We start from the raw sequence: 12569 nt of genomic DNA, 5'->3' as shown, positions 1-12569 counted from the left end.
GTATCATCATGGAACTCATAAACAAAGACATTGGAAATCTCAAAACTTTGGACCCTACCCAGTTTGGGTTTGTAAAAGGCAGATCATGTCTCCTAAACCTGACTGACTTCTTTGAAGCAGTCACCAAAGCCATAGATGAGGGTAAGGTGGTTCACACAACATATCTAGATCTCACCAAGGCTTTTGACACCATCCCCCACTCTGGAATTATAGATAAGCTCACTAAACTAGGTATAAATCCCTATGTCACAAGATAGGTTGCCAACTGGCTCACGGACAGAACCCACACTGTGAAAGTAGCAGACTCCAAATCTGACTTCAGACCAGTGACAAGTGGAGTACCACTGGGTTCAGTCCTGGGTCATCTCCTGTTTGATATCTACTTCTCTGAAGTGCAGGCTAACACAGAAGATCTTTGGCTAACAAAGTTTGAAGATGACTGCAAACAAGGAGCTATAATCAAAACTCCTAATGATGTGGACATACTGCAAAAGGGCCTCACTGAGACAGATGCCTGGTGTCAAAGCCATGATCTGAAGCTCAATGCCAAAAAGTGTATTGTCATCCCCTTTGATAAAAACTCTGTACCCATGAACTACCACATAAGTGGTAGTCTACTTAATGCTGAATGTGTGAAAAGAGAACTAGGGACACAGGTGGACAGTAGTCTCTCCTTTGATAATCACATCACCACAGTGGTCAGGAAATCCCTCTACGTGGCTCACCTCATCACAAAAGGTTTCTCATCCAGAGAAAAAGAGGTCATTGTTCCCCTCTACTCATCACTCATTAGACCCATTACAGAGTACAACGCCCCTTTTGGTATGTATCTAACAAGACATCTACAACAACTGGAAAGGCCACAGAAATACTTCACAAAGAGGATTACTGGCCTCAAACAGATGCCCTATGCAGACCGTCTCAAAAAACTCCAGCTTTACTCCGTCGTATATCGCCTACTCAGAGGCAATCTCTGCCTAATATACAAAGCTATGTCAAACCCAGAGCTGTTGGACATGCTCCACTTAAAGAAATCCCAATCCCTCCGAGCTACACACTCTAGGGACCTAAACCTTGTCACCACAATAAATAGAACATGCTGGAGGGATAGATTCCTGTCCCAGAGACTTCCCATACTCTGGAACAGACTACCTATCTATGTCAAACAGAGCTCCTCATTAGCACTCTTCAAGAAAAATCTTGATGATCGGATGGGAAATAGGAAATTCACCCCAGGGATCACTTCTGTGGCTCTGCTTGATAGGGGCGCAGGAAAATAATTTTCTTGGATGGCGAAAGCCAGGGTACCTTTTTGGCTAGGCTTATATAGGCCCAAGGGCTAATAGCCTAGTAACTACCTATGAACATATATATATATATATATATATATATATATATGTGTGTGTGTGTATATATATATATATATATATATATATATATATATATATATATATATGTGTGTGTGTGTATATATATATATATATATATATATATATAGATATATATATATATATATATATATATATATATATCATGGGTCTACCTTTGTTTCACTGAAAACACATTTCACTGAACTTCAGTCCACCCACACCAAATCGCTGAAAGCTCAAATTACTGAAAACACATTTCACTGACAGCTTACAATGCAGAATGTCAAAAATACTACATTTGAAACCATAGACCTGCACACTTACAACATCAATCTCATTTCAACGAATTTAAGTACTGGCAGTGTGTAGAGTACTGTAAGGCAAGTAAAAGGTATATGCCCTTTTCCCCACTGCAGTGTGACCCTGGAGTTAGTATATATAGTTAGGGGGTGTGGGGGGCACAGCTCCCCACCTAGTTTGGGTTTATATTGTCTGGTTTCTGTTTATGGGGTTAAGTAAGCAGTTTTTAAGTTCTAGAAAGAGTCAGTCATTGGTGTTGTAAATGTGCAGGTCTATGGTTTCAAATGTAGTGTTTTTTGACATTCCGCATTGTAAGCTGTTGGTGAAATGAGATTCGGTGAAATGTGTTTTCATTAATTTGAGCTTTCAGCGATTTGGTGTGGGCAGACTGAAATTCAGTGAAATACGTTTTCAGTGAAACAAAGTAGACATATATATATATATATATATATATATATATATATATATATATATATATATATATATATATACACACACATTGAATTATTGGAATATAAAGGCATGAAAACAGAACCATCAATGTCAGCATTTTGAAATTCAACACATTGAAAAATTCAAAACAACTACAGTAAATTTGATCAAAAAGAGAAACATACAGTTTCCTTTTGTGATCAAACACCAACACCACCATACATTCAGATCAAATTTGTCTGAATATTGGTTGTGGTGTGGAAGGGAGTTTTGAAAAGGTAAGGTGCAGGGTTAGGGTTAGGGACAGGTATAGAGTTAGCAAGTGATAGTAAGGTGGGGGCAGAGGGCCTTACTCTCCTGCTCCATTTAACTAATATGCAAACACACACATGCAGACACTCTGTAGTACAACTATGCCCACACTTAACCCTATCTTAACCATAACTCACTTAACCATAAATCACGTACACTCACACAAACACACCTATCCCCTTATGCCAAAACCTTCAGAATATCTAAAGGTTTCAGTATTACTTACCTAAATCCACACTCATCTTACCCACAAATATTCAATGTTCTTTTCATTTGAATTGTTAACATTTGAATGAATGGAACAATTAACTGCATGTCACATTCATTCAATGCCTCAGCACATCACATATCCTTTTATCCTTGTCTGGAGAGGAAGCTTCAGCTATCATCTTATCTTTCCCCCCACAATTTGCAGCAGCCAGACAACTGTTCTAAATCAGAGGCATGAACCTGAGCTGCTGTCGGGTATAGTATATACCGTATGTAAAATGTTAAACCCTTTTTTGAATAATGTCATGCTGGAAAAATTGTCTACCATGATACTTCAGAATATTGTGTAAAGAGGAGATGCCAGGGAGGAAGAGGAGGGACAAAGGTAGGATTCTGTCACTTCATAACACAGTGCCTTTTCTTCAGTCTGACCCCCCCCCCCCCCCCCCTTCCCACTCGAGGTTTTCAGGCATTAATGTGCTTGGAGTTCTCCATTTCAGCATCACTTCAGTTTCGTTAACCTCAGATTCAAGTTGTTGGGGAGGATAAAGATATACTTCAACTACTTCTTTAACGGCTTGAGAAACACACAATTCATTTCAAAAACATTTCTGCAAGTTTCCCAAATGTAATTCAGTTGTAGAAGCTTTAAAGCAAAGGCACTGCTTTAAACAGTTTTAGAATGTTTCAGGCAGTTTTGAGAAAGCAGAGCGTGTTGCATTCTAAACTTATATGATTCACAGCTAAACTATTTTTAACAACGTTTTCAGCACTGTGTCAGGAAGTGTATAAGGTATTATTTTGTCTTTCAGAGATTTGATATCTGTGGAGGTTTGAGCATAATAAAATCAGTAAAGCTCACATACCAGCTTCTCAGAAAATGAAGTGGAAAATAATTTCTTAAAAGCTAATATCACTTTAAATATGATCTCAAATGCCATCTTCTAATTAAAGGCTCAAATAACATACTGCCTATAATAGCTATAAACTTTATTTTAATCACAACAAATTGCAAACACAGCTGCTTCATACACTGTTTTTTTTTTTTCATTTTCCTAGTACTTTCACGTAGCAAAAGCATTCAGAGCCATGGTAGTCAACCCAATTCAAGCTACTTTCTCTGAAACACTAAAAAGGCAAGACAGTGAAGTGAAAAAATAATATCTGAAGTACAGGCTGCCAAGATTTATTTATATTTAAATATTTATTTATATTTATTTATTTATACTGTCCACCTTGTCATAGACAACTGCAGCCCTACACTCAGCTATGTGTAGCCAGCCAGATACGCTGTCCAGTCCTCATAAAGAATAAGCAGAATTTGAATAAAGAATCCCTTCTTCCCCACTGTAGAGAAAATCGGCACTGCTTCAAAGTTACGTGTACTTAGGAATCATAAAGATCAGCTGTAGATACTGGCCTTCAATATCTAAACTGGAACACCATGATTTAGCTTAGTAGTCAGCAAGATCCCCAGCACAGCAATGGAACACCTTAAAATGGGGAAACCTTACTCTTGGGCAATCCCAAAAATATGGAGCATGTGCACTCCTTTTCTAGAGAAGAATTTGAAAAAATCAGAGCTAAATATTTTGTAACTCATAAGCAAAAAGTTATAAGGTGGGACTCAGAACTTTCAGGTGGCCTTCTAAAAGTCTATGACCTGCACTTTGCCTTTGATTTTATTGTACATTAGGCCATTAATGAAATTTTGTTGTAACTGTCATCAGATCACAAAACATTGATCTGTGTCCATCAGAATCACTTGACTACAATCCACAGCTGAAACTCCATCAATTCACAAAAAAACATGTTTTTTTTTGCAGGGAGTAAGCTCTAACCCCCTACACCTCACGCAAGTAGATATTACACCTTGCTGCTTAGATATAACAAGATCACATCTCAGTGAAAATAGAAATTCCCAAAGTAGTGCAATCTTGATGCTTCCTGCACAGATCCCAACATTATAGATTATTGATTGACATTTAGAGTGTCACTCACTAGTGCAGTGATTTTAATCCTGGTCCCTTGTGCACTATGCATCACAGCTGGTATGAGTTTGGTGATGTATAGTTCTAGTGTGACATATGTTCCTTAGTACCTGCATAACTATAGCGGGGTCAAACACTGTATCTCATACAGTTTTAGAATCCCAGCGATACCCCACATTCTATCTATCATACTGTGATCTGTCTAGGATTTCATATGCAGTGAATAAATAGAATAACACTCAGATCCTAGGAGTACAAAAATAGTTACTTAACTTTTATTGTCTGTCACAAGTGTGTGATTAGTCTGTTGCTAGAACATGACAAGCAGCAATGAAGTCTAGGCCTCCTCCTGTAATGAATGGTATCCTTCTGTATGAGTGCTTTTCTCTTCCTCTCTAAATACCTAGATCTCTACCAGTCTCATGTACATATAACAAACTGTAGCTATGAAGTCTTTATAGTGCAATGTACAGCCTCACCATGATAAAGTTCCTCCTAAGAAATGGCAAATTTTTCCAACTTTAATAATCCAATTCATCCCCTTCTCAGAATAATAATCATTCTGACATCACAGATTCTATATCAGTTTTGAACTACTGATATATTTTACATAAGAAAGAGAAAATGATAAACATGAGGAAAATGAAGATGGTAGTTTCTATACCGTTCTTGGGATGATACATAAATAGTTTTGTCACTGTATTATAATGAATATATTAGAATGTTTTATCTGGTTTAATAACATTTTAGTATACTGTAAAGACTTCTTGAAAAAAAAATATCAATCTACAGTCTACAAAGATTAAGCCCAAACTTTAGAGTTATATATTGTTTATCTACATGTCCAAGTTAATAGCTGTCTCTGGCAATTTTTCTGTTTGTTCCATCATCATCATTATTATTATGATTGCATTACCTTCTGTCCCATCTGGTTCAGCTTGCTCTTCTCGTGGCTTCTGCTTAAATTTCAGGTTCCCAAAATGCATTACTGCACCTGTCAATTTGTAGATGCTAGCCTTTTCCTCTGCTGTGAAGCCAAGGATGTCGATTGCACTCTGTATAAGCATAAAAGAAAAACTCTTCCAGTATGTTTATAGTGTGAGCCAGCGACATGCATTCCCTTCCAAAAAAGTCAGTCTATAATTTTTACACAAATTATGTAATGTAGGTCTATTGTATCTTGGAAGGAGAATGAATATTCAGGCATGTGTTAATTATTAAACACATGCTGGAGATACTCCATGCGCACAGACAGTGTGCTTGCATGAGCACTACAGTGTACTGTGATCCTCTCTCAAATAAAACACTCTCGTAACATTAATTGTTACACAATTAATGGACGTAAAGGAGGTTTCCGCTTGTAAAATTATTTTTCCCTTAGATGTATAGGTGGCTCAGGTAGAAGAAAGTATTATAATGGTCTCCTTAAATTATTACACGTTGTGATGTCCTTTATTATATAGTTGCATATACATTTTCATTTGCATAACCTAACTCACCCCACACACACACACACACACACACACACACACACACACACACACACACACACACACACACACACACACACACATATTCAGATTTGTTATATAACCTACTGAAAAATGTCACACTTCTTAAGGAGTTTCATACCTTTGGCTGAAGCCACAGTATTCCCTCCTGACAAAAAATCTGGCTTTTGGTTTACATGTGATGCTATTTCTCAGAGATGATAAAATGTTAAAAGATACTAGGGTAGCCCACCTCAGAAGAGCCAGGCACACATCATAGCATTTTGTAGATCTCATTCCACACAGATAGCTAAGTAAAAGTACATAAAGCCTGAATGCTCATGGAGTGGGGACCTTGAATTTTTAATGCCCTCAATAGCTAGTACTTGTATGCAAAAACAGATCAGAGAATTTTGCACTTCAGTAGCTTCAAATATCCCTCATTAAAATAACTTGTGTACAGCTGGAACTCTGATTTGGATTCATCTCACTTAATACTTAACACTGTGGGACACAGTATCACTGCCAGACACTGTAAAACATTGACGTAAAGAAAGAAAGAAATGAAATTTGAGTATATGTTCAGGGGAACAAGCCTGCACCCCTATGTGAGGTCTCAACCCTGTCTCTGCAACACTATACTTCAGTAATGTGCAACCTTCACAACAAGAAAAAAGCTTCAACACCCCAAAGATCTCCAGTCTCAAAACAGCACAGCCACACTGTACTGCTATATTGAATTTAGCTATGTGCCTGACTGAGTATTAATTTTGCAGGACCTGAAAAAATTCTATACTCCCATCTGCTATTTTGTATCTTGTGCCTGCTGCTTGTGACAGAGCTGTAGAGAATCTGTGATTTGATGAACAAGGCATAGAATATCCAACAGTTATGGCAGATACAACTGTCACCCCCTACAAATATGAAATCCCACAGGTAAAGTTAAAGCACAGGAGTTAATCTGCAATCTGAAATTCCAGCCATAGATTTGTAATATGATACTGTATGGGAAATTGTAGACAATTAATTAAGGCACGTTTCGTCAAATCAAATCAGATTAGTTACAGCTAATGTACTTACATCTGTCGCCATTAATTCCTCTTTGTCATCAATGCTGGCCACTGTAATTTCACCCTGGCTGACAAATGGATAGTCATAGGGATTAGTTGTAATCAGGAGAAGCTCTGGGAAAAAATAGTTTTGAAAATGAGATAAATGTGAATATCTGGCTCTTTTTCAGGCTTAGAGAGTGAAAAAAACCTTAAAGCAAACAACAGTTATTCTTAATTTTGAACTTACCTATCAGCTCTGGCTTTTGATTACTCGTGATCTGGTAGAAGATGTGGTAACTTCTTTCTGCAGACAACTGGAACGTTACTCTAGATTTTTCTAGAAGATCTGTTAGAAAAAAAATGAAAATTAATTATTTTTTTATTTTCAGTGTTAGAGGTGTAACACTAAGTTCATGTGTCATTTTATTTTATAACTTACAGGATTCAATATCTGCAGATGCCAACTTTCCTGTAGTTCCAAAGTGAATTCGAATAAATTTACCCTGAAGGAGAACAAATTACTAAAATATGAAACTGTTAGTGATTGTGCTTTAACTAAGCAATCAAATACTGTAAATTAATAAACAATTAATAGTCTACCTAAAGTTTTAAATGATACTAATTAGCACATGAACTACTAGTATCTTTTTTATTACAGATAAGGTAGGTTTGCTTGTAGTCTGACTTAAATTCATTATTTTGAAAACCTTGTTCTTCCATTTCATGGTTATGATCTTAATTATATTCCTTTGTTAGACACTGCCCACACCCTCGTATACGAAATTTTTACTGTCCATAGCTAATGTCTAATTGTGATTACTTTGGAGGGTCTTTTTAGTTCCCTACAGCTGACCATCAACTCACTCCCAGGTCCTTGCCTCATTCCCTGGATGTACTGGACTCACCTCAGTCTCCCCCCAAGGTAATTGCATTACATGTGCAGGAGCGGTGTGGAAATTGAGCATCCTGGAGCACTGACACTGAGTGACATTGAGTGTCTCTGGTACACCATCCAGTACTGGATAAATTAGAAATCTGATTCCTGTAAGGGAGTGCTGATGGGAAATGTTTTCATTTGTATCCAAAATTATCTTTCCCATGCCTGCACCAGTAATGTCATAGGATAGGTGTTAATGGGCATGCTGGCTTATTATCCTGCCTCCACAGTGACTCAGCCACTGCCCTTGCCTTCTTAAGACTATGCCCCCCAGACCCCCCACATGTTCCCTAACCTTCACTGGAGAGCTGCTGCAAACTACATCCAAGTACACATCTGAGTGCACATCCCATCCCCTCAGGATGGCCATGCCAGCACCTAAGATGCTCAAGTGTCTAACTGAAGTAAGATCACCTGAGCTGCAGTCAGGGTTTTATTCTTCTACACCATGGAGGTACCTGTCTAATTGTAATCACAGTTGTACTAAATATTGCTTTTCCAATCTGAGTTTCAGCCAAGTTTTACATTGTGTATTATTGCATTTGCACAATCCTAAATATAACATAAATAGTTGTCAGTGGTTATTAAATGACACATGATACATATTAGGGTCTTTGCCTATGCAGCCATGTGCCATAGGGCTAAATAATATCATCAGTTTCTTTCTCTATATTCATGTCATTAGCATGTAATGTGAAGAGGATATACCTATATCTTTCTTTGGTACCTTTTTTGACAAATTACAGTAAGCATCCACTTTCCCTCCCTCTTGTTAGAGTCTCCATATCTTAAGTTAACAACTACTTTTTGTAACACAAGATATATTAACGTTCATTTGAAATGAGTGAAACAGAGACAGAACACAGTATACAGACTAAGTAAAAGAAACCTTCATTCATTTTTATCTCAATCAATGCAGGCCTGCCATTGAAATAATAAAAAAATACACAGTACATAGTAGCTTTACCTAAATCCTCCCCCTACCCAAAGAGAAAGTGTATGGCATTGCAGTAGCTGACACCTGAGCCCAGGACTGTCAGTGAACAGTTAAAAAAAGAAAATGCTGCTGATAATATTTAGCCAACCCAGAACAGTTCCTCCACCTCAACTACAACCATCACCACTGCAAACAGACTCTTTAAAAAACACTGAATGCCTCTGATATACCATCCAGTACCAGATAAATTAGAAATTAAAATCCTGTGATAACAAATTATCCCCACTGCATTTTCAGCAAAAAAATTCCCTGTACATACAAGAAAGTCCACCATCCCAACCCAGCAAGCATTCCTCATAAAGATGCAGCTGACATTTGTCAGATTCCTAAAGCAAATAGGATATCCTCAGGTTTAATAAAAGAAGATCATCAGGTGTAATGATAGAACATCCTCAGGTTTAATAAAAGAACATCCTCAGATTTAATAATATAATATCATCATCAGATGTAATAATAGAACATCCTCAGGTTTAATAATATAATATCATCATCAGGTGTAATAATAGAACATCCTCAGGTTTAATAAAATAACATCCTCAGGTTTAATAAAATAACATCCTCAGGTTTAATGATAGAACATCCTCAGGTTTAATTAAAGAACATCCTCAGGTTTAATAATAGAACATAATCAGGTTTAATAAAAGAACATCCTCAGGTTTAATAATAGAACATCATCAGGTTTAATAATAGAACATCCTCAGGTTTAATAAAAGAACATCCACAGATTTAATAATAGAACATCCTCAGGTTTAATAATAGAACATCCTCAGGTTTAATTAAAGAATATCCTCAGGTTTAATAATAGAACATCATCAGGTTTAATAAAAGAACATCCTCAGGTTTAATAATAGAACATAATCAGGTTTAATAATAGAACATCCTCAGGTTTAATAAAAGAACATCCACAGATTTAATAATAGAACATCATCAGGTTTAATAATAGAACATCCTCATGTTTAATTGGTGAAAAAGAGTTTTCTGTACTCACAGTGATTTCCTTCCTCTACCTTACATTGAATTCTTTACAATGACACTGAGCAATGGCCAATTTGCCACTGTAAGTGATGCCATGACAGGCACTGTCTGAGGTATTCAGCCCTGAATATGTTAAGTGGGTAATTCTTTGGAATTAAAATGGTTCTTGGCATTTTTTTTAATTCTGCAATAACATAAATAATTATTTGCCAAGTTTTGCATACCTCCCAACAGGGACCATTTGCCCAACAACCCATATTTGTTTATTTTATTTATTTACTCTTTAGGCCAGTGTCCTCATTTCTGGAGTACCTGAGGTGATATTCATATTGACTGGTGGAATTTTACCTAGGGTACCAAGGAACTTCTACTCTTTTTCCATAGCTTGGGAGCATTGGAGAGCTGCTGCAGTGGTTAGGAAATAAATCCAAGATGGAGGGGGAGAGAAGAAATGCTGAGAGTGAAATTGAGAAGGAGAAAATAAAAAGTTGTGTTATTGCTGATGTTGAAGCAATTGTGCTTACAAGAATACTTAAAGGAGGATTATCAACACATGTTTTGGTAGATTTAATGAACCAGGGCAATCTGGAAATGACAAGGCTTGAAGTTCTTCAGGATGGAACAATTTAGTCAAATGAGTGGTTGGTGAGAAAGCAGAAGAAAGTACCAATGTGACATCAGAGAAGGACGGGAGTAATGTGGGTCTGGAAGAAAGTGTATCTGGTACTCGCCTGGGTAGTGGAGAAATGAACTTTAAGGGTCTGCACTGGCAACAGTGCTTCATCATAAACATGCCTGTGAATTTAACATTTGCAGAAGAAGTGAATGAGACTGAAGCTCAGACTGGAAATGCTGAAAAAAGCAGAAAGAGACAAGAAGGAGGACAGCAGAATGTAAGAAAATGGCCATTGGTAAGGATTAAAATTAAAAATGATGAAAATATAGACAGATGTAAAGTGCTTGACTACATAATTGTGCCACTGGGGATTAAGCTACAAAATATCGCAATGCTGATACATTTGGATACAGAGGATTTTATGAAGTAACATTTGAAAGTCTGTTTTATTAGAGGAACTTCATATGTGAAGTGGGAAAAAAAAACTGCCCCAGGGAAAGAATATATTTTTCAGAATTTAGGGTTACAGCTGAGAAAAAAAATGAATGTTCAAGACAGAACAATAGACATTGAAGAGACTGAACTGAAAACATATTTTCTACATGAATGTAATAATGTGCATGACATTAAAATTGTTTATGAGGAAATGAATTTATGGACAGGAGGATGGGAGGTTTGGGTAACTAAATGTATGTGAAGGAAATGTTACGAAGAATGTTTCAAATATGATAAACATGACTATTAAAAGAGGAACTGTAAGATATTCCAGGCAGCTGAAAACTTGTTTTAATTAGTTGCTGGGGATAATTTAATGCAGGAATGGAAAATTTAAAAAAAATGCAATCAGTATAGAGAGTCAGGCCACAAATCTAGGAATGGCATACATAACTGGAACAAATGTAATGACACCAGTCATTTTTGGATAGATTGTCCCTTGTTTCAGGAAGAAAGGCTAGAGAAAGAATCACAATTTTCAGATAAAGCTTTATTAGATAAAGATGGTACAGAACAAGGAGGGTTAAATCTGAAAAAAAAAAAAAATATATATATATATATATATATATATATATATATATATATATATATATATATATATCTATGGGTCCCCTTCACATGGTCGACAGTTCATATGGTTGACAGTTTATTTGGTCGACAAGCAGATTTGCCCCCTTCCCCAATGTTGTGCAACCCTGGAATTGATATATATAGTTAGGGGGGGTGTGGGGGGCACAGCCCCCCACCTAAAATGCTTGTCGATCAAATGAACTGTCGACCAAATAAACTGTCGACCATATGAACTGTCGACCATGTCAGGTAGACCCATATATATATATATATATATATATATATATATATATATATATGTATATATATATATATATATATATATATATATATATATTCTGTACTTACCATCTATATACTTGTTCAGATTAACTGAAACAGAAACAAATATGGTAGGAGAAATGTCGAGTATGAGATATGTCAGTACAGAAAAAATAGACAGAGGAGAAAAGAATATATGAATACAACAAATATCTGGAAAATAGACACTGGGAATGTGATATTAAAAGGAAGAAATGGTATAAAATATAATGGAGGAATGCCATTTAATATACCTATGGGGAAAACAAAGGGAAAATGGAAGAAAAGCTATATATAAATGAAGGAAAATATATGAACATTTCTATGAAGCGAGTGATTTTTGTGACGATTAATGCCGGACATATTACCTGACAAAAATAATATGAGATTCGAAGTATTGAAAGAGAGAAAGTGTATAGAATAGAATGTGGAAGAAACCTCAGAACATTTTTTTTCTGGATTGTATAAAAAGCAAGGTTTGTTAGGAAAAGTTTAAAAAGTAGTAAAATGGAATGGATATAA

General features: G+C 36.3%; 1 protein-coding gene across 1 annotated transcript in view; it reads right to left on the bottom strand.

Moving 5' to 3' along the window:
- The window catches only part of LOC122789098 (myosin-4-like), a 235286-nt gene that overhangs the window by 168839 nt on the left and 53878 nt on the right, over positions 1-12569 (bottom strand). The window contains exons 9-12 of the mRNA XM_044056298.1: positions 7597-7660; positions 7405-7503; positions 7186-7289; positions 5532-5670 (exon numbers count right to left, since the gene is read on the bottom strand). Of these exons, the coding sequence (XP_043912233.1) occupies positions 5532-5670; positions 7186-7289; positions 7405-7503; positions 7597-7660 (406 nt within the window). The remainder of the gene's footprint in view (positions 1-5531; positions 5671-7185; positions 7290-7404; positions 7504-7596; positions 7661-12569) is intronic.

Source organism: Protopterus annectens, chromosome 14.part0 (genome assembly GCF_019279795.1).
Source record: "Protopterus annectens isolate FY-2018-M chromosome 14.part0, PAN1.0, whole genome shotgun sequence".
In the NCBI taxonomy this organism is placed as follows: domain Eukaryota; kingdom Metazoa; phylum Chordata; order Ceratodontiformes; family Protopteridae; genus Protopterus; species Protopterus annectens.
The sequence above is the reverse complement of the archived record's forward strand: the minus strand, read 5'-3'. Positions and strand labels throughout refer to the sequence as shown.